Raw genomic sequence first — 22,815 nt, 5'->3', positions numbered from 1 at the left:
AGATCTGCCAGTCGTCCAGACTCTTCCAGATCTGCCAGTCGACCAGACTCTTCCAGATCTGCCAGTCGACCAGACTTTTCCAGATCTGCCAGTCGACCAGACTCTTCCAGATCTGCCAGTCGACCAGACTCTTCCAGATCTGCCAGTCGTCCAGACTCTTCCAGATCTGCCAGTCGTCCAGACTCTCTCAGATCCGCCAGTCGTCCAGACTCTCCCAGATCCGCCAGTCGACCAGATTCTCCCAGATCCGCCAGTCGACCAGATTCTTCCAGATCTGCTAGTCGACCAGGATCTGCTGAAACCGCCAGCCAGCCAGGTTCTGGTAGTTTCTACTACCTGCCTGGGCTTCTTCTCAGTGCTGAGCTTCTTCTCAGTGCTGAGCTTCCTCTCAGTGCTGAGCTACCCATCTGTCCCGAGTTACCTCTGTCCCGAGCTGTCCCTCTGTCCCATGTTATCTTTGTGGTGGGTAACCTATTTAGGGACGTTTAGGAGGGGGATTAAAACTGTCATGGAGTGGGGTCCACGTCCAGTGCCAGAGCCGCCACCGCGGACAGATGCCCACCCAGACCCTCCCCTATAGGTTCAGGTTTTGCGGCCGGAGTCCGCACCTTGGGGGGGGGGTACTGTCACGCCCTGACCATAGTTTACTTTGTATTTTCTATGTTTTGATTGGTCAGGGTGTGATCTGAGTGGGTATTCTATGTTTCATGTCTTGTTTGTCTATTTCTATGTTCAGCCTGATATGGTTCTCAGTCAGAGGCAGGTGTTCGTCATTGTCTCTGATTGGGAACCATATTTAGGTAGCCTGGGTTTCACTGTGTGTTTGTGGGTGATTGTTCCTGTCCTTAGTGTTAGTTTGCACCAGTTTAGGCTGTTTCGGTTTTCATTACGTTTATTATTTTGCACTGTTTGTATTTAGATTCGTGTTGCTATAGTCAATAAACATGGATCGTAATCTACACGCCGCATTTTGGTCCGACTCTCCTTCACATACAGAAAACCGTGACAGGTTAGAGGTGAAACAGAACCTTTGAGATGGCAGGATAGTGGAGTGATACAGAAACTTTGATTTGGCAGGTTAGAGGTTATACAGAACCTTTGAGACGGCAGGTTAGTGGAGTGATACAGAACCTTTGAGATGGCAGGATAGTGGAGTGATACAGAACCTTTGAGATGGCAGGATAGTGGAGTGATACAGAACCTTTGAGATGGCAGGATAGTGGAGTGATACAGAACCTTTGATATGGCAGGATAGTGGAGTGATACAGAACCTTTGAGATGGCAGGTTAGAGGTGAAACAGAACCTTTGAGACGGCAGGTTAAAGGTGAAACAGAACCTTTGATATGGCAGGATAGTGGAGTGATACAGAACCTTTGAAATGGCAGGTTAGAGGTGAAACAGAACCTTTGAGATGGCAGGTTAGAGGTGATACAGAACCTTTGAGACGGCAGGTTAGAGGTGAAACAGAACCTTTGAGATGGCAGGATAGTGGAGTGATACAGAACCTTTGATATGGCAGGTTAGAGGTGAAACAGAACCTTTGAGATGGCAGGTTAGAGGTGAAACAGAACCTTTGAGATGGCAGCTTAGAGGTGAAACAGAACCTTTGAGATGGCAGGATAGTGGAGTGATACAGAACCTTTGATTTGGCAGGTTAGAGGTGATACAGAACCTTTGAGACGGCAGGTTAGTGGAGTGATACAGAACCTTTGAGATGGCAGGATAGTGGAGTGATACAGAACCTTTGAGATGGCAGATTAGAGGTGATACAGAACCTTTGATATGGCAGGTTAGAGGTGAAACAGAACCTTTGAGATGGCAGGTTAGTGGAGTGAAACAGAACCTTTGAGAAGGCAGGTTAGTGGAGTGATACAGAACCTTTGAGATGGCAGGTTAGTGGAGTGATACAGAACCTTTGAGATGGCAGGTTAGTGGAGTGATACAGAACCTTTGAGATGGCAGGTTAGAGGTGAAACAGAACCTTTGAGACGGCAGGTTAAAGGTGAAACAGAACCTTTGATATGGCAGGATAGTGGAGTGATACAGAACCTTTGAAATGGCAGGTTAGAGGTGAAACAGAACCTTTGAGATGGCAGGTTAGAGGTGATACAGAACCTTTGAGACGGCAGGTTAGAGGTGAAACAGAACCTTTGAGATGGCAGGATAGTGGAGTGATACAGAACCTTTGATATGGCAGGTTAGAGGTGAAACAGAACCTTTGAGATGGCAGGTTAGAGGTGAAACAGAACCTTTGAGATGGCAGCTTAGAGGTGAAACAGAACCTTTGAGATGGCAGGATAGTGGAGTGATACAGAACCTTTGATTTGGCAGGTTAGAGGTGATACAGAACCTTTGAGACGGCAGGTTAGTGGAGTGATACAGAACCTTTGAGATGGCAGGATAGTGGAGTGATACAGAACCTTTGAGATGGCAGGTTAGTGGAGTGATACAGAACCTTTGAGATGGCAGGTTAGTGGAGTGATACAGAACCTTTGAGATGGCAGGATAGTGGAGTGATACAGAACCTTTGATATGGCAGGTTAGTGGAGTGATACAGAACCTTTGATATGGCAGGTTAGTGGAGTGATACAGAACCTTTGAGATGGCAGGTTAGAGGTGAAACAGAACCTTTGAGATGGCAGGTTAGAGGTGATACAGAACCTTTGAGATGGCAGGTTAGAGGTGATACAGAACAATTTGATACGGCAGGTTAGTGAAGTGGTACAGAACCTTTGATACGGCAGGTTAGTGGAGTGGTACAGAACCTTTGATACGGCAGGTTAGTGGAGTGGTACAGAACGTTTGAGATGGCAGGTTAGAGGTGAAACAGAACCTTTGAGATGGCAGGTTAGTGGAGTGATACAGAACCTTTGATATGGCAGGTTAGAGGTGAAACAGAACCTTTGAGATGGCAGGTTAGAGGTGAAACAGAAACTTTGAGACGGCAGGTTAAAGGTGAAACAGAACCTTTGAGATGGCAGGATAGTGGAGTGATACAGAACCTTTGATGTGGCAGGTTAGAGGTGAAACAGAACCTTTGAGATGGCAGGATAGTGGAGTGATACAGAACCTTTGATATGGCAGGTTAGAGGTGAAACAGAACCTTTGAGATGGCAGGTTAGAGGTGATACAGAACCTTTGAGACGGCAGGTTAGAGGTGAAACAGAACCTTTGAGATGGCAGGATAGTGGAGTGATACAGAACCTTTGATATGGCAGGTTAGAGGTGAAACAGAACCTTTGAGATGGCAGGATAGTGGAGTGATACAGAACCTTTGAGATGGCAGGATAGTGGAGTGATACAGAACCTTTGAGATGGCAGGATAGTGGAGTGATACAGAACCTTTGATATGGCAGGTTAGTGGAGTGATACAGAACCTTTGAGATGGCAGGATAGTGGAGTGATACAGAACCTTTGAGATGGCAGGTTAGAGGTGAAACAGAACCTTTGAGATGGCAGGTTAGAGGTGATACAGAACCTTTGAGATGGCAGATTAGTGGAGTGATACAGAACCTTTGATATGGCAGGTTAGAGGTGAAACAGAACCTTTGAGATGGCAGGTTAGAGGTGAAACAGAACCTTTGATATGGCAGGTTAGAGGTGAAACAGAACCTTTGAGATGGCAGGTTAGAGGTGAAACAGAACCTTTGAGATGGCAGGTTAGAGGTGAAACAGAACCTTTGAGATGGCAGGTTAGAGGTGATAAAGAACCTTTGATATGGTAGGTTAGTGGAGTGATACAGAACCTTTGATATGGCAGGTTAGAGGTGATACAGAACCTTTGATATGGCAGGTTAGAGGTGAAACAGAACCTTTGACATGGCAGGTTAGAGGTGATACAGAACCTTTGAGATGGCAGGTTAGTGGAGTGATACAGAACCTTTGATATGGCAGGTTAGAGGTGATACAGAACCTTTGAGATGGCAGGTTAGTGGAATGATACAGAACCTTTGATATGGCAGGTTAGAGGTGATACAGAACCTTTGAGATGGCAGGTTAGAGGTGAAACAGAACCTTTGAGACGGCAGGTTAGTGGAGTGATACAGAACCTTTGATATGGCAGGTTAGAGGTGAAGCAGAACCTTTTACTGTAGGGTTTCTCAATCCTGATCCTTAGCACTCAGCCCTAGTGCTACACACCGGATTCAAATTTAAGGCTTGATGATACATTGATTAGTTGAATCAAGTATGTTAGTGCTACGGCCAAAACCAGAAATGTGCATCCCTTTGGGTTCCCAGGAGCAGGATTGGGAAACCATATAGTGCATGGGAACAGAACAGACTGCTACTCCTCTCTCAGATAGATGATCTGTTCACACACAGTTGGACTCTGGCCTGGGACCGGAGCTCAAATACAACCTCAACATTATAGACCATCTCTGACCAAACTACAACTAAAGGTGACCAGTTATGTCATAACGTGAACAAAGCCTTCCTGTCCTGTTCTGACCTCCCTCCCTCGCTCCCTCCCAGGTGGTTAAAGACTAACCTTGTGATATAACATCTCCTGTCACGTATTACTATTAAACTGAGACACTAAGGTCAATTTAGGCTGACCAGGAGAGGACATCTGCCCTGAGATCACTGCTTTTAAGTGTACGTGGTAGGGGCTAGGTCGTAGTGGCTAGGGGAAGGTGCTGTGGACTACGGCGTAGTGGCTTGGGGAATGTGGTGGGGATTAGGGCATAGTGGCTAGGGGAAGGTGTTAGGGATTAGGGCGTAGTGGCTAGGAGAAGGTGCTAGGGATTAGGGCGTAGTGGCTAGGGGAATGTGCTGGGGATTAGGGCGTAGTGGCTAGGGGAAGGTGCTGGGGATTAGGGCGTAGTGGCTAGGGGAAGGTGCTGGGGATTAGGGCGTAGTGGCTAGGGGAAGGTGCTAGGGACTAGGGCGTAGTGGCTAGAGGAATGTTGGGGTTTAGGGCGTAGTGGCTAGGAGAATATGCTAGGGATTAGGGCGTAGTGGCTAGGGGAATGTGCTAGGGATTAGGGCGTAGTGACTAGGGGAATGTGCTAGCGATTAGGGCGTAGCGGCTAGGGGAAGGTGTTGGGGGTTAGGGCGTAGTGGCTAGGAGAAACTGTTGGGGGTTAGGGTGTAGTGGCCAGGGGAATGTGCTGGGGATTAGGGAGTAGTGGCTAGGAGAATGTGCTAGGGATTAGGGCGTAGTGGCTAGGGGAATGTGCTAGGGATTAGGGCGTAGTGGCTAGGGGAATGTGCTGGGGATTAGGGCGTAGTGGCTAGGGGAAACTGTTGGGGGATTAGGGCGTAGTGGCTAGGGGAATGTGGTGGGGATTAGGGCATAGTGGCTAGGGGAAGGTGCTAGGGATTAGGGTGTAGTGGCTAGGAGAAGGTGCTAGGGATTAGGGCGTAGTGGCTAGGGGAATGTGCTGGGGATTAGGGCGTAGTGGCTAGGGGAAGGTGCTGGGGATTAGGGCGTAGTGGCTAGGGGAAGGGGCTGGGAATTAGGGCGTAGTGGCTAGGGGAAGGTGCTGGGGATTAGGGCGTAGTGGCTAGGGGAAGGTGCTAGGGACTAGGGCGTAGTGGCTAGAGGAATGTTGGGGGTTAGGGCGTAGTGGCAAGGGGAATATGCTAGGGATTAGGGCGTAGTGGCTAGGGGAATGTGCTAGGGATTAGGGCGTAGTGGCTAGGGGAAGGTGCTAGGGACTAGGGCGTAGTGGCTAGAGGGATGTTGGGGGTTAGGGCGTAGTGGCTAGGGGAATGTGCTGGGGATTAGGGCGTAGTGGCTAGGGGAAACTGTTGGGGGATTAGGGCGTAGTGGCTAGGGGAATGTGGTGGGGATTAGGGCATAGTGGCTAGGGGAAGGTGCTAGGGATTAGGGTGTAGTGGCTAGGAGAAGGTGCTAGGGATTAGGGCGTAGTGGCTAGGGGAATGTGCTGGGGATTAGGGCGTAGTGGCTAGGGGAAGGTGCTGGGGATTAGGGCGTAGTGGCTAGGGGAAGGGGCTGGGAATTAGGGCGTAGTGGCTAGGGGAAGGTGCTGGGGATTAGGGCGTAGTGGCTAGGGGAAGGTGCTAGGGACTAGGGCGTAGTGGCTAGAGGAATGTTGGGGGTTAGGGCGTAGTGGCAAGGGGAATATGCTAGGGATTAGGGCGTAGTGGCTAGGGGAATGTGCTAGGGATTAGGGCGTAGTGGCTAGGGTAAGGTGCTAGGGACTAGGGCGTAGTGGCTAGAGGGATGTTGGGGGTTAGGGCGTAGTGGCTAGGGAAATATGCTAGGGATTAGGGCGTAGTGGCTAGGGGAATGTGCTAGGGATTAGGGCGTAGTGGCTAGGGGAATGTGCTAGAGATTAGGGCGTAGCGGCTAGGGGAAGGTGTTGGGGGTTAGGGCGTAGTGGCTAGGAGAAACTGTTGGGGGTTAGGGTGTAGTGGCAAGGGGAATGTGCTGGGGATTAGGGCGTAGTGGCTAGGGGAATGTGCTAGGGATTAGGGCGTAGTGGCTAGGGGAATGTGCTGGGGAATAGGGCGTAGTGGCTATTGGAAACTGTTGGGGAGTTAGGGCGTGTGGCTAGGGGAATGTGCTGGAGATTAGTGCGTAGTGGCTAGGGGAATGTGCTAGAAATTAGGGTGTAGGGGCTAGGGGAATGTGCTAGGGATTAGGGCGTGGTGGCTAGGGGAATGTGCTGGCGATTAGGGCGTAGTGGCTAGGGGAATGTGCTGGGGATTAGGGCGTAGTGGCTAGGGGAATATGCTAGGGATTAGGGCGTAGTGGATAGGGGACTGTGCTGGGGATTAGGGCGTAGTGGCTAGGGGAATGTGCTAGGGATTAGGGTGTAGTTGCTAGGGGAATGTGCTAGGGATTGGGGCGTAGTAGCTAGGGGAATGTGGTAGGGATTAGGGCGTAGTGGCTAGGGGAAGGTGTTGGGGGTTAGGGCGTAGTGGCTAGGGGAATGTGCTAGGGATTAGGGCGTAGTGGCTAGGGGATTGTGCTAGGGATTAGGGCGTAGTGGCTAGGGGAATGTGCTAGGGATTAGGGCGTAGTGGCTAGGGGAATGTGCTAGGGATTAGGGCGTAGTGGCTAGGGGAATTTGCTGGGGATTAGGGCGTAGTGGCTAGGGGCTAGTGTTTAGGTAATAGGTGCTTGTGGTTAGGGGTTAGAGTTACACTTACCTTCCCAGGTGGCCTTGTGCAGACCCTGCCAGACAATATAGCAGTAGAGAAAGACAGCCAGGGAGTACTGGGAGATGGAGTTGGCTGCAGCAGATCCACTGAGATAGACAGAGATTTATAAAGTCAAGTAGTACTGGGAGATGGAGTTAAAACAGACAGAGAAATATATATATACACTACCAGTCAAAAGTTTGGACACACCTACTCATACTAGGGTTTTTCTTTATTTTAACTACTTTCCACATCGTATAATTATTATAATTTTTTTACCTTTATTTAACTAGGCAAGTCAGTTAAAACCTCTTATGGATAGGGGAGACGCTAGCGTCTCAACTGGCCAATTGCCAGGGGAAATGCAGAGCGCGAGATTCAAATAAAATGCTATAAAATTCAAACTTTCATTAAATCACACATGTAAGATACTCAATTAAAGCTACACTCGTTGTGAATCCAGCCAACATGTCAGATTTTAAAAATGCTTTTCGGCAAAAGCATAAGAAGCTATTATCTGATAGCCTGCACCCATCTGCACCAGCAGTAAACAAAGGAGCTAGCATAGCAGGCGCTACACAAAACGCTGAAATAAAATATAAAATATGCATTACCTTTGACGAGCTTCTTTTGTTGGCACTCCAATATGTCCCATAAACATCACAATTGGTCCTTTTGTTCGATTAATTCCGTCCATATATATGCAAAATGTCCATTTATAAAGCGCTTTTGATCCAGAAAAAGACAGCTTACAAAAACGCAACGTCACTACAAAATGTTTCAAAAGTTGCCTATAAACTTTGCCAAAATATTTCAAACTACTTTTGTAATAGAACTGTAGGTATTTTTAAACGTTAATAATCGATCAAATTGTAGACGGGGCAATCTGTATTCAATATAGGAACGAAAACAAACCAGCATTGCTGTTCACGTGAAAAGTGTCCCCAGTTCCGAGTTGGCCTACTTCTTCATAGCACAAAGGAATAACCTCAACCATATTCCAAAGACTGGCGATATCGTGTGGAAGCGGTAGGAACTGAAAATATGTTCCTATTAAATATCCAATGGCAAAGACAATATAGTGAACAGAGAGGGGGGAAAAAAAATCTGAACAGTTAGTCCTCAGGGTTTTGCCTGCTACATAAGTTCTATTATACTCACAGACATGATTCAAACAGAAACTTTTCTATCCAAATCTATGAATAATATGCATATCTTATATTCTTAGCATGAGTAGCAGGAAGTTGAAATTGGGCACACTATTTATCCAAAAGTGAAAATTCTGCCCCTTAGCTTTAAGAGGTTTTAAGAACAAATTGTTATTTTCATTGACGGCCTAGGAACAGTGGGTTAACTGCCGTGTTCAGGGGGAGAACGACAGATTTGTACATTGTCAGTTCGGGGATTTGACACTGCAACCTTTCGGTTACCATTCCAACGTTCTAACCACTAGGCTACCTTCCGGTTACTAGTCCAATGTTCTAACCACTAGGCCGCATGCCTAAGGCAGGTTCACACAGATGAGCAGGGACCCTGGCCATCTTTCTTTTGGTGTTTTTCAGAGTCAGTAGAAAGGCCTCCTTAGTGTCCTAAGTTTTCATGACTGTGACCTTGATTGCCTGCCGTCTGTAAGCTGTTAGTGTCTTAACGACCGTTCCACAGGTGCATGTTTATTAATTGTTTATGGTTCATTGAACAAGCATGGGAAACAGTATTAAAACCCTTTAAAATGAAGATCTGTGAAGTTATTTGGATTTTTATGAATTATCTTTGAAAGACAGGGTCCTGAAAGTGGCTGTGTTTAAATGCATGTCAACGGAAAAGCAAAACTATTTAGATTAGTGTTTATTTGAAGAGGAAAATCTGAGCACTTAATTAACACAAACAAAACATACTGTATAGGAAACACAGCAGGAAAAAACAGACAGAAACAGTCAGACAGATACCTACCCTCCCATAATAGAAACAGTCAGACAGATACCTACCCTCCCATCCCATAATAGAAACAGTCAGACAGATACCTACCCTCCCATCCCATAATAGAAACAGTCAGACAGATACCTACCCTCCCATCCCATAATAGAAACAGTCAGACAGATACCTACCCTCCCATCCCATAATAGAAACAGTCAGACAGATACCTACCCTCCCATCCCATAATAGAAATAACCCCTGAGATGAAACTCCTCCCGGAGGTCGCAGACATTTAATTGGCTGATTTCTCTGAGCTGATGGGAGATGAAAACAGTGTCGGAATGGGTGGTGTGGGCTGGAGATCATTTGGCTGGCTGGGTTTGTGCTGTATAGCACGTTTGTTCAGTAGAGAGAGTTTTGGAGAGGGGTATCCAATCAGTTTAGATGCCGTGAACAAATGAAATAGTATAGCTTAGCCTACTTCAATGACATGTAGTCTAATAGCCTAGTGTAGCTAACCTACTCCTACAAGAACTGTTCCAAAATGGCGTAGCAGTCGGTTGTGTGTTTGGTCTTGTCCTGTCCTGTCCCGTGTAAATATCGTTTTCCTCGTTTTTTCCGTGTATACTTTAATCTCACTTTCCATCTAAGGACTGAATATACTCTCCTGCAACCCGCCTCACCCAATGTGGTACAGATCTGCTATTTCTATTACCGGAACCCCCTTCAGAGGCTAGCCAGCTAACTAGCTACTAGTTAGTAGTCATCTAGCTGGTCTGTCATAATGGGGCGGCAGGGTAGCCTAGTGGTTAGTAACCGGAAGGTTGCAAGTTCAAACCCCCGAGCTGTCGTTCTGCCCTTGAACAGGCATTTAACCCACTGTTCCTAGGCCGTCATTGAAAATAAGAATTTGCTCTTACTGACTTGCCGAGTTAAATACTGTTCAACTGTTCTGCCTTATTATTATTCGACCATGCTGGTCATTTATGAACATTTGAACATCTTGGCCATGTTCTGTTATAATCTCCACCCGGCACAGCCAGAAGAGGACTGGCCACCCCACATAGCCTGGTTCCTCTCTAGGTTTCTTCCTAGGTTTTGGCCTTTCTAGGGAGTTTTTCCTAGCCACCGTGCTTCTACACCTGCATTGCTTGCTGTTTGGGGTTTTAGGCTGGGTTTCTGTACAGCACTTTGAGATATCAGCTGATGTACGAATGAATAGCCTGAGTAGGTATTAAATAGAGACATTGGTGATTTTACCGCTGTAAATCAGATGGAAATGATTAGGTTATTGTCATTGATTTGACCACTAATTACAAGTGTTAAATGTGTAGTGTAGGCCTATGAACTGGGCAGCTAGTAGGCTATTGCTAATAGTAATGTTCTGGCCAGCCGAATAGCAACAAACTCAGAAAAAAATTTGTCTGAAGGCCAAACCTAGTTGCCAACCTCTGTTGTATTTTTAACTAATAAGGCCCGAGGAGGTGTGGTATATATGGCTGATATACCACGGCTAAGGGCTGTTCTTAACCACGACGCAATGTGGAGTGCCTGGACACAGCCCTTAGCCGTGGTATATCGACCATATATCGCAAACCCCCGAGGTGCCTTACTAAAATACATGTTTTGTCAAACCCGTGGTATACGGTCTGCCATACCATGGCTTTCAGCCAATCAGAATTCAGGGCTCAAACCACCCAGTTTCTAATGTAAATTCAATCACCCCCTTCACCATCATCATCATTCAGATAATTCAACATGTGTAGATACAGTGCTAAACTTGAAGTTCAATTATTTTGTTTCTCACCAGTGTGCTCTGAAGAGGAAACAAAGATTAAACATAGCCTAACAACATGGCTCGCAAACGGGACAATTGTGACATTCGTTTCAATAGAATCACTACATTTTAAATTCAGGTTTGCCTAACAAAATATTGAAGGGCATAGCAGATGGTCTGCTTTGCTCATATCAGCCACACCAAGCATAGGGTTGCCACGAGATTGAAATGGGGAAATAAAAGACCCGTGGAAAAAATATATAACATAGCTCCACTACGACGAAATGTATATATTTAATGTATTAATTGAATGGTGATGACAGCCTTTCAGAAGATACATTTAGAATCATGTTTTAATGGGATTTTCTCCACCCTGCTCCATGAATACTATTTCAAATGTGTCTCCCAGTGTGGCTGGTCCTGGGGGGGAAATGATGCATCTGGCAGTGTGTTCCTCGATCCAGAGGTGGAAACCTCTGGTATCTACACTGAATGGATAGTATGTATGACTCACGCTACACCCAGGTCCAGCACATAGAGGAAGATGTAGTTGATGAGAGCATTGAGAATGTTCCCCACCACTCCTACTAGCACGGTAGGCCAGATGATACCCTGTAGGACGAAACACAACATTATCTATAGACCCACCACTCACTCCTATTACCACTGTAGGGACAGATGAAACCCTGTAGGACGAAACACAACACTATCTATAGACCCACCACTCCTATTACCACTGTAGGGACAGATGTTATCTATAGACCCTCCACTCCTATTACCACTGTAGGGACAGATGTTGTTATCTATAGACCCTCCACTCCTATTACCACTGTAGGGACAGATGTTATCTATAGACCCACCACTCCTATTACCACTGTAGGGACAGATGTTATCTATAGACCCTCCACTCCTATTACCACTGTAGGGCCAGATGTTATCTATAGACCCTCCAATCCTACTACCACTGTAGGGCCAGATGTGGGTCTATAGAGAACAACCACTCCTATTACCACTGTAGGGCAAGATGTTGTTATCTATAGACCCTCCACTCCTATTACCACTGTAGGGCCAGATGTTTTCTATAGACCTACCACTCCTATTACCACTGTAGGGCCAGATGTGTTATCTATAGACCAAGCACTCCTATTACCTAGCCACCGTGCTTCTACACCTGCATTGCTTGCTGTTTGGGGTTTTAGGCTGGGTTTCTGTACAGCACTTTGAGATATCAGCTGATGTACGAAGGGCTATATAAATAAATTTGATTTGATTTGATGTTATCTATAGACCCTCCACTCCTATTACCACTGTAGGGCCAGATGTTATCTATAGACCCTCCACTCCTATTACCACTGTAGGACCAGATGTTGTTATCTATAGACCCACCACTCCTATTACCACTGTAGGTCTAGACTTTGTTATCTATAGACCCACCACTCCTATTACCACTGTAGGGCCAGATGTTGTTATCTATAGACCCTCCACTCCTATTACCCTCCACTCAATACATTACAGATATAGAGACCTGTCAGCTGTCCAGAACATTAGACATGTCCTCATGATCAATACATTTTCTAAAGACCTGTTCTGATCAATACATTTTCTAAAGACCTGTCCTCCTGATCAATACATTATCTAAAGACATGTCCTCCTGATCAATACATTTTCTAAAGACATGTTCTCCTGATCAATACGTTTTCTAAAGATATGTCCTCCTGAATACATTATCTAAAGACATGTCCTTCTGATCAATACATTATCTAAAGACCTGTCCTCCTGATCAATACATTATCTAAAGACATGTCCTCCTGATCAATACATTATCTAAAGACATGTCCTCCTGATCAATACATTATCTAAAGACCTGTCCTCCTGATCAATACATTATCTAAAGACCTGTCCTCCTGATCAATACATTATCTAAAGACATGTCCTCCTGATCAATACATTATCTAAAGACATGTCCTCCAGATCAATACATTATCTGAAGACCTGTCCTGATGATGGGGCTGTAATACACTGCACCTGATTCTGCAGATATTTCCCCTGCAGCAGGAACATGAAGGCAGCCTGCAGAGACAGAGAGGAGTCTGAGATGAGAAGAGAGAGTGAAAAGAAAGAGAAAAGGCATGTAGAGAGAGGAGGCCGAGATATATATATGAGAGAGAGAGAGAGAAAGAGAGAGAGAGAGAGAGAGAGAGAGAGAGAGAGAGAGAGAGAGAGAGAGAGAGAGAGAGAGAGAGAGAGAGAGAGAAGAGAGAAGAGAGGAGAGAGAGGAGAGAGAGAGAGAGAGAGAGAGAGAAGCAAGACTCACCGGCAAGGCTGGCATGAAGATCATCACATACAGCTGGGAGAGCCTGGAACACAATATGTTGAATCACAATGAATCATGATGCTATATGCTCTATGTAGTCAGATGGTTCAGTCAGTACAGCACAGTGACGTTATGTAGTCAGATGGTTCAGTTAGTAAAGCACAGTGACAATATGTAGTCAGATGGTTCAGTCAGTAAAGCACAGTTACAATATGTAGTCAGATGGTTCAGTCAGTAAAGCACAGTGACATTATGTAGTCAGATGGTTCAGTCAGTACAGCACAGTGACGTAATGTAGTCAGATAGTTGAGTTAGTACAGTGACGTTATGTAGTCAGATGGTTCAGTTTGTAGAGTGACGTAATGTAGTCAGATGGTTCAGTTTGTAGAGTGACGTAATGTAGTCAGATGGTTCAGTTAGTACAGTGACGTTATGTAGTCAGATGGTTCAGTTAGTACAGTGACGTTATGTAGTCAGATGGTTCAGTTAGTACAGTTACATTATGTAGTCAGATGCTTCAATTAGTACAGTGACATTATGTAGTCAGATGGTTCAGTTAGTACAGTGACATTATGTAGTCAGATGCTTCAATTAGTACAGTGACGTAATGTAGTCAGATGGTTCAGTTACATTATGTAGTCAGATGGTTCAGTTAGTACAGTGACGTTATGTAGTCAGATGGTTCAGTTTGTAGAGTGACGTAATGTAGTCAGATGGTTCAGTTAGTACAGTTACATTATGTAGTCAGATGGTTCAGTTAGTACAGTGACATTATGTAGTCAGATGCTTCAATTAGTACAGTGACGTAATGTAGTCAGATGGTTCAGTTACATTATGTAGTCAGATGGTTCAGTTAGTACAGTGACGTAATGTAGTCAGATGGTTCCGTTAGTACAGTGACGTAATGTAGTCAGATGGTTCAGTTTGTAGAGTGACGTAATGTAGTCAGATGGTTCAGTTAGTACAGTGACGTAATGTAGTCAGATGGTTCAGTTTGTAGAGTGACGTAATGTAGTCAGATGGTTCAGTTAGTACAGTGACGTTATGTAGTCAGATGGTTCAGTTAGTACAGTGACGTAATGTAGTCAGATGGTTCAGTTAGTACAGTGACGTAATGTAGTCAGATGGTTCAGTTAGTACAGTTACATTATGAAGTTAGGTGGTTTAGTTAGAACAGCACAGTGACAATATGTAGTCAGATGGTTCAGTCAGTACAGTACAGTGACATAATGTAGTCAGATGGTTCAGTTTGTAGAGGGACGTTATGTAGTCAGATGGTTCAGTTACATTATGTAGTCAGATGGTTCAGTTACATTATGTAGTCAGATGGTTCAGTTAGATTATGTCGTCAGATGGTTCAGTTACATTATGTAGTCAGATGGTTCAGTTAGTACAGTTACATTATGTAGTCAGATGGTTCAGTTTGTACAGTGACGTAATGTAGTCAGATGGTTCAGTTTGTACAGTGACGTAATGTAGTCAGATGGTTCAGTTAGTAGAGTGACGTAATGTAGTCAGATGGTTCAGTTAGTACTGTGACGTTATGTAGTCAGATGGTTCAGTTACATTATGTAGTCAGATGGTTCAGTTAGTACAGTGACATAATGTAGTCAGATGGTTCAGTTAGTACAGTGACGTTATGTAGTCAGATGGTTCAGTTAGTACAGTGACGTAATGTAGTCAGATGGTTCAGTTAGTACAGTGACGTAATGTAGTCAGATGGTTCAGTTAGTACAGTTACATTATGTAGTCAGATGCTTCAGTTAGTACAGTGACGTAATGTAGTCAGATGGTTCAGTTAGTACTGTGACATTATGTAGTCAGATGGTTCAGTTAGTACAGTGACGTAATGTAGTCAGATGGTTCAGTTAGTACAGTGACGTAATGTAGTCAGATGGTTCAGTTAGTACAGTGACGTAATGTAGTCAGATGGTTCAGTTAGTACAGTGACGTAATGTAGTCAGATGGTTCAGTTAGTACTGTGACATTATGTAGTCAGATGGTTCAGTTAGTACAGTGACGTAATGTAGTCAGATGGTTCAGTTAGTACAGTGACGTAATGTAGTCAGATGGTTCAGTTAGTACAGTGACGTAATGTAGTCAGATGGTTCAGTTAGTACAGTGACGTAATGTAGTCAGATGGTTCAGTTAGTACTGTGACATTATGTAGTCAGATGGTTCAGTTAGTACAGTGACGTAATGTAGTCAGATGGTTCAGTTAGTACAGTGACGTAATGTAGTCAGATGGTTCAGTTAGTACAGTGACGTAATGTAGTCAGATGGTTCAGTTAGTACAGTGACGTAATGTAGTCAGATGGTTCAGTTAGTACAGTGACGTAATGTAGTCAGATGGTTCAGTTACATTATGTAGTCAGATGGTTCAGTTAGTACAGTGACGTAATGTAGTCAGATGGTTCAGTTAGTACAGTGACGTAATGTAGTCAGATGGTTCAGTTAGTACAGTGACGTAATGTAGTCAGATGGTTCAGTTAGTACAGTTACATAATGTAGTCAGATGGTTCAGTTAGTACAGTTACATTATGTAGTCAGATGGTTCAGTTAGTACAGTGACGTAATGTAGTCAGATGGTTCAGTTAGTACTGTGACATTATGTAGTCAGATGGTTCAGTTAGTACAGTGACGTAATGTAGTCAGATGGTTCAGTTAGTACAGTGACGTAATGTAGTCAGATGGTTCAGTTAGTACAGTGACGTAATGTAGTCAGATGGTTCAGTTAGTACAGTGACGTAATGTAGTCAGATGGTTCAGTTAGTACTGTGACATTATGTAGTCAGATGGTTCAGTTAGTACAGTGACGTAATGTAGTCAGATGGTTCAGTTAGTACAGTGACGTAATGTAGTCAGATGGTTCAGTTAGTACAGTGACGTAATGTAGTCAGATGGTTCAGTTAGTACAGTGACGTAATGTAGTCAGATGGTTCAGTTAGTACAGTGACGTAATGTAGTCAGATGGTTCAGTTACATTATGTAGTCAGATGGTTCAGTTAGTACAGTGACGTAATGTAGTCAGATGGTTCAGTTAGTACAGTGACGTAATGTAGTCAGATGGTTCAGTTAGTACAGTGACGTAATGTAGTCAGATGGTTCAGTTAGTACAGTTACATAATGTAGTCAGATGGTTCAGTTAGTACAGTTACATTATGTAGTCAGATGGTTCAGTTAGTACAGTGACGTAATGTAGTCAGATGCTTCAGTTAGTACAGTGACGTAATGTAGTCAGATGGTTCAGTTTGTAGAGTGACGTAATGTAGTCAGATGGTTCAGTTAGTACAGTGACGTTATGTAGTCAGATGGTTCAGTTAGTACAGTGACATTATGTAGTCAGATGGTTCAGTTAGTACAGTTACATTATGTAGTCAGATGGTTCAGTTAGTACAGTTACATTATGTAGTCAGATGGTTCAGTTAGTACTGTGACGTAATGTAGTCAGATGGTTCAGTTAGTACAGTGACGTAATGTAGTCAGATGCTTCAGTTAGAACAGCACAGTGACATTTTGTGTGCGTGGTGAGTGAGTGTGTTTGGGTCTGACCTGGCGACCTCCGGGCTCTGTTTAACAGCCAATAGGATGGGTTCAGTGTTGATGAGGAGAGCCCAGCAGGGGAAGCAGGCCAGGAGGAGAATCAGAACCCCCCTTTGTAGAATCATGCCAACACGATTCATATTACCACTGCCAAATGTCTACACACAGAGAGAGAGAGAGAGAGAGAGGGGGGGGGGGGCTCAGAGAGAGAGCGAGAAGATTAACGCTCCCAAACTTTTCCATAAAAGACTAACTCTGGATGGCCTTGATTGATATATTCACACGTTGATAAGAGTGACCATCCCAATCCACCAACGACCACAGAAAGACAGAACATCAACAGTAAACCAATTCAGGTAAGCACACCTGTCCAGGAAACATACCTGAGATATGAGAGTGTCACAGGCTGATGCCAAGCCAGAGCCAATGGAGAGGCCGGTGACATTGATCACCTGGAGACAATCAGAACAGGCAGGTACATATGAACCAGGTTGGTGGATATGAACCAGGTATAGACTTGGTGGATATGAACCAGGTTGGTGGATATGAACCAGGTATAAACTTGGTGGATATGAACCAGGTATAGACTTGGTGGAAATGAACCAGGTTTGTGGATATGAACCAGGTATAGACTTGGTGGATATGAACCAGGTTTGTGGATATGAACCAGGTATAGACTTGGTGGATATGAACCAGGTTTGTGGATATGAACCAGGTATAAACTTGGTGGATATGAACCAGGTATAGACTTGGTGGATATGAACCAGGTAGAGACTTGGTGGATATGAACCAGGTATAGACTTGGTGGATATGAACCAGGTATAGACTTGGTGGATATGAACCAGGTGTAGACTTGGTGGATATGAACCAGGTATAGACTTGGTGGATATGAACCAGGTATAGACTTGGTGGATATGAACCAGGTTTGTGGATATGAACCAGGTATAGACTTGGTGGATATGAACCAGGTATAGACTTGGTGGATATGAACTAGGTATAGACTTGGTGGATATGAACCAGGTATAGACTTGGTGGATATGAACCAGGTATAGACTTGGTGGATATGAACCAGGTATAGACTTGGTGGATATGAACGAGGTATAGGCTTGGTGTATATGTTCCATCTATACAGAGAACACTAACAAAATTACACTGAAGATAACTGGAAAAACTACAGCCTAACTTTCATTAATTAAATTAAGGAAAGTTATTTAGAATACATCCCGTTTACATAAAGCATATTAACTAAGATCTGGGTTAAAGAGACATCCTTTTCTATGTTATTGTTTGTGAGATATTAACTGCTATGGACCTATTATTAATTACCAACAATTGTCAAAGAGCAAACCAAGAGATAATCCCTGCTCTGCTCGATAAATAGACGTGTCCTGTATTCTGTTTAACTGTATTGTGAAGGTTGTCTTTCCTCACAGCTATAGCCAGCGCCAACCCAGCCATACATACACACTACCTTTCAAAAGGTTGTGGTCACTTAGAAATGTCCTTGTTAACACAATGTGTCATTGGAACACAGGAGTGATGGTTGCTGATTATTGGCCTCTGTACGACTATGTAGATATTCCATAAACAATCAGCCGTTTCCAGCCACAATAGTCATTTACAACATTAACCATGTCTACACTGTATTTCTGATCAAGTTGATGTTATTTTAATGGACAAAAAAAAGTTTTTCTTTCAAAAACAAGGACATTTCTAAGTGACCCCAACTTTTGTTAGTATGGATGGATGGATAAGATAGATGGATAAGATAGATGGATAAAATAGATGGATAAATAGATAGATGGATAGATGGATAGATGGATAAAATAGATAGATGGATAAAATAGATGGATAAATAGATAGATGGATAAAATAGATGGATAAATAGATAGATGGATAGATGGATAGATAAAGTTGTAAGAAAAAGTATGTGAACCCTTTGGAATTACCTGGTTCTGATCTTCCTCTAAGTCACAACAACAGACAGACACAGTGTGCTTAAACTAATAACACACAAATTGCATTTTTTTTTGTCTATATTGAATACATAATCACAGCGTAGGTTGGTAAAAGTATGTGAACCCCCCTAGGCTATTTGGAGTCAGGAGTCACCTATCCTGGAGTCCAATCAATGAGATGAGTGGAGATGTTGGTTCGAGCTGCACTGCAATATAAAATAGACTCACAAAATGTGAGTTTACTATTCACATGAAGCATTACCTGATGTGAACTATGCCTCGAACAAATGAGATCTCAGAAGACCTAAGATTAAGAATTGTTGACTTGCATAAAGCTGGAAAGGGTTACAAAAGTATTTCTAAAAGCCTTGATGTTCATCAGTCTTTGCTGCCTCAGGGCCTGGATAGCTTGATATCATCGACTGACTACCTGTTCACACCGCTACCATCCAGAAGGCGAGGTCAGTACAGGTCCATCAAAGCTGGGACCGAGAGACTGAAAAACAGCTTCAGCTCAAGGCCACCAGACTGTTAAACAGCAATCACTTAGAGTGGCTGCTGCCTACATTGAGACCCAATCACAGGCCACTTTAATAAATGGATCACAAGTCACTTTATAAAATGCACACTAAATAATACAACTTTAATAATGTTTACATATCTTACATTACTCATATTATATGCATATACAGTATTTTCATCATAGCACTGGGACTGCACTTGTAAAGGTGGTAAATTACCTTCTAATGGCGTCAGACCGAGACTCTGCATCTGTCCACGTGCTCCTAGACCTTAGTGCTGCTTTTGATACCATCGATCACCACATTCTTTTGGAGAGATTGGAAACTCAAATTGGTCTACATGGACAAGTTCTAGCCTGGTTTAGATCTTATCTGTAGGAAAGATATCAGTTTGTCTCTGTGAATGGTTTGTCCTCTGACAAATCAACTGTACATTTCAGTGATCCTCAAAGTTCCGTTTTAGGACCACTATTGTTTTCACTATATATTTTACTTCTTGGGGATGTCATTCGTAAACATAATGTTAACTTTTTACTGCTATGCGGATGACACACAGCTGTACATTTCAATGAAACAAGGTGAAGCCCCAAAATTGCCCTCCCGGGAAGCCTGTGTTTCAGACATAAGGAAGTGGATAGCTGCAAATGTTCTACTTTTAAACTCGGACAAAACAGAGATGCTTGTTCTAGGTCCCAAGAAACAAAGAGAACTGCTGTTGAATCTGACAATTAATCTTAATGGTTGTACAGTCGTCTCAAATAAAACTGTGAAGGACCTCAGCATTACTCTGGACCCTGATCTCTCTTTTGACGAACATATCAAGACTTAAAAGGACAGCTTTTTTTTCCATCTTTGTAACATTGCAAAAATCAGAAACTTTCTGTCCAAAAATTATGAGGAAAAATTAATCCATGCTTTTGTCACTTCTAGGTTAGACTACTGCAATGCTCAACTTTCCGGCTACCCGGATAAAGCACTAAATAAAATTCAGTTAGTGCTTAACACGGCTGCTAGAATCTTGACTTGAACCAAAAAAATGTATCATATTACTCTAGTGCTAGCCTCTCCACACTGGCTTGCTGTTAAGGATAGGGCTGATTTCAAGGTTTTACTGATAAACTACACAGCATTACATGGGCTTGCTCCTACCTATCTTTCCGATTTGGTCCTGCCGTACATACCTACACGTACGCTAAGGTCACAAGACGCAGGCCTCCTTACTGTCCCTAGAATTTCTAAGCGAACAGCTGGAGGCAGGGCTTTCTCCTATAGAGCTCAATTTTTATGGAATGGTCTGCCTATCCAAGTGAGAGACGCAGACCTTAGTCTCAACCTTTAAGTCTTTACTGAAGACTCATCTCTTCAGTGGGTCATATGATTGAGTGTAGTCTGGCCCAGGAGTGGGAAGGCGAACGGAAAGGCACTGGAGCAACGAACCTCTGCCTGGCCAGTTCCCCTCTTTCCACTGGGATTCTCTGCCTCTAACCCTATTACAGGGGCTGAGTCACTGGCTTACTGGTGCTCTTCCATGCTGTCTCTAGGAGGGGTACGTCGCTTGAGTGAGTTGAGTCACTGACGCGACCCCCCCCCCTTGGGTTGTGCCGTGGCGGAGGTCTTTGTGGGCTATACTCAGCCTCGTCTCAGGATGGTAAGTTGGTGGTTGAAGATATCCCTCTAGTGGTGTGGGGGCTGTGCTTTGGCAAAGTGGGTGGGGTTATATCCTGCCTGTTTAGCCATGTCCGGGGGTATCGTCGGATGAGGCCACGGTGTCTCCCGACCCTTCCTGTCTCAGCCTCCAGTATTTATGCTGCAGTAGTTTGTGCCGGGGGGCTAGGGTCAGTCTGTTATATCTGGAGTACTTCTCCTGTCTTATCCGGTGTCCTGTGTGAATTTAATCATGCTCTCTCTAATTCTCTCTCTCTCTTTCTTTCTCTCAGAGGACATGAGCCCTAGGAGCATGCCTGATGACTCCTTGCTGTCCCCAGTCCATCTGGTCATGCTGCTGCTCCAGTTTCAACTATTCTTCCTGTGGCTATGAACCCTGACCTGTTCACCGGAAGTGCTACCTGTCCCAGGCCTGCCGTTTTCAACTCTCTAGAGACCGCAGGAGCGGTAGAGATACTCTGAATGATCGGCTATGAAAAGCTAACTGACATTTACTCCTGAAGTGCTGACCTGTTGCACCCTCGACAACCACTGTGATTTTTATTATTTGACCCTGCTGGTCATCTATGAACATTTGAACATCTTGGCCATGTTCTGTTATAATCTCCATCCGCCCAGTCCAGAAGAGGACTGGCCACCCCACATAGCCTGGTTCCTCTCTAGGTTTCTTCATAGGTTCTGGCCTTTCTAGGGAGTTTTTCCTAGCCACCGTGCTTCTACACCTGCATTGCTTGCTGTTTGGGGTTTTAGGCTGTGTTTCTGTACAGCACTTTGAGATATCAGCTGATGTAAGACGGGCTATATAAATTAATTGGATTGATTGTTTGATTTACATGGTTTGTTCAATAAAGAAATAAAAATGTATAATTGTTTGTGTGTTATTAGTTTAACCAGACTGTGTTTGTCTATTGTTGTAATTTAGAGGAAGATCAGATTGACCAATTTATGCAGAAATCCAGGTAATTCCAAAGGGTTCACATTATTTTTCTTACCACTGTAGGTAGGTAAGTAGGTAGGTAGGTAGATAGATAGATAGAGACAGATAGACAGATCGATAGGATTGTATCACCGCTATAGCCAGTGCCACCCCAGCCAGCTCAGTCTTCCCCAGGTGACCACAGAACACAGTGCTGACAAAACTGATCAGAAAGATCATCAGCTGGGATATAACCTGGAGAGAACAGAGGAAATTATCACCATCATCATCCCTCATGTGAGCAGAAGAAAAGCAGTTCAGCAACACTCCTATATATTATAAGAAAATATATGGAACAACTAAAGATTCAGAAAAAAATACATTATCACCACCATAACAACGGACCAATCACTGCAACAGTTACTTTGGTATGAACTAAAGGAATGACATTTCAGCAACACCCGGTAATTATTAGAGACAACGTTCTTAGCCTGCAGTCTCACCACCGGTCCCGTTAGTTTCAGAATTTGGCCAATCTCTTCTTTATAATGCACGGGGATCCAGCCTCTGATCCGCCTCAGACAGCCGCAGCAAAACACGGGTGACTCTACGGTGGATTCGGTTACCGAAGCTTCATCACTTTTAGAATGTCCGTTCACTACGTTAACCGCGACAGCATTTGATTTAGAATGATCCATTATGTGGAAGAGAGAGCGCGCAAAGGAGATATATGCGGCTGTAAGGTTTGCCCAACCAACTTCAGAAACTCTTGTTGATACAGAACGGTCCTTTGGCGTGTCTGAGTGTAGAGTAACAAACGAAAAATGTAGAGCGCTCAGTCGGCTACAGCAGGGGGTCGACACCGCCGCACGTGTTGTAGTTTGGGGCGTATTCTCGTCACCGTTAGCCCCGTCACGAGGATATTGCGTAAGGAGCCTACAGCCCTGTTGAAGAGACCTTTTGGTGGGATGTCTTGTGGGGAATGTATGGGTATCCGAGCGGTGTGTTAGTAGTTTAAAACAGACGCCTCGGTGCATTCAGCATGTCAACACTTCTTGCAAAAACGAGTAGTGCTGAAGTCAATCTCTCCTCC

General features: G+C 44.2%; 1 protein-coding gene across 4 annotated transcripts in view; it reads right to left on the bottom strand.

Moving 5' to 3' along the window:
* LOC110514419 (multidrug and toxin extrusion protein 1) overlaps window positions 1-22,613 on the bottom strand; it is a 55,205-nt gene extending 32,592 nt beyond the window's left edge. The window contains exons 1-8 of one of the 4 annotated variants that reach the window (XM_090188751.1): window positions 22,226-22,613; window positions 21,876-21,977; window positions 17,046-17,114; window positions 16,672-16,820; window positions 13,120-13,162; window positions 12,831-12,875; window positions 11,320-11,417; window positions 7,124-7,221 (exon numbers count right to left, since the gene is read on the bottom strand). In XM_090188751.1, the coding sequence (XP_090044877.1) occupies window positions 7,124-7,221; window positions 11,320-11,417; window positions 12,831-12,875; window positions 13,120-13,162; window positions 16,672-16,820; window positions 17,046-17,114; window positions 21,876-21,977; window positions 22,226-22,420 (799 nt within the window). In that variant the 5' untranslated portion in view covers window positions 22,421-22,613. Of the gene's footprint in view, window positions 1-7,123; window positions 7,222-11,319; window positions 11,418-12,830; window positions 12,876-13,119; window positions 13,163-16,671; window positions 16,821-17,045; window positions 21,978-22,225 lie in introns of those variants that run through there. The other 3 variants (XM_090188753.1, XM_090188754.1, XM_090188750.1) reach the window with 3 other exon arrangements.
* Window positions 22,614-22,815: the final 202 nt, after the last annotated feature.

The sequence above is a fragment of the Oncorhynchus mykiss genome, chromosome 10 (assembly GCF_057628025.1).
Source record: "Oncorhynchus mykiss isolate SJ-2025 chromosome 10, ASM5762802v1, whole genome shotgun sequence".
In the NCBI taxonomy this organism is placed as follows: Eukaryota; Metazoa; Chordata; class Actinopteri; order Salmoniformes; family Salmonidae; genus Oncorhynchus; species Oncorhynchus mykiss.
Note: the sequence above shows the minus strand (reverse complement) of the source record. Positions and strands in the feature narration are given on the sequence as shown.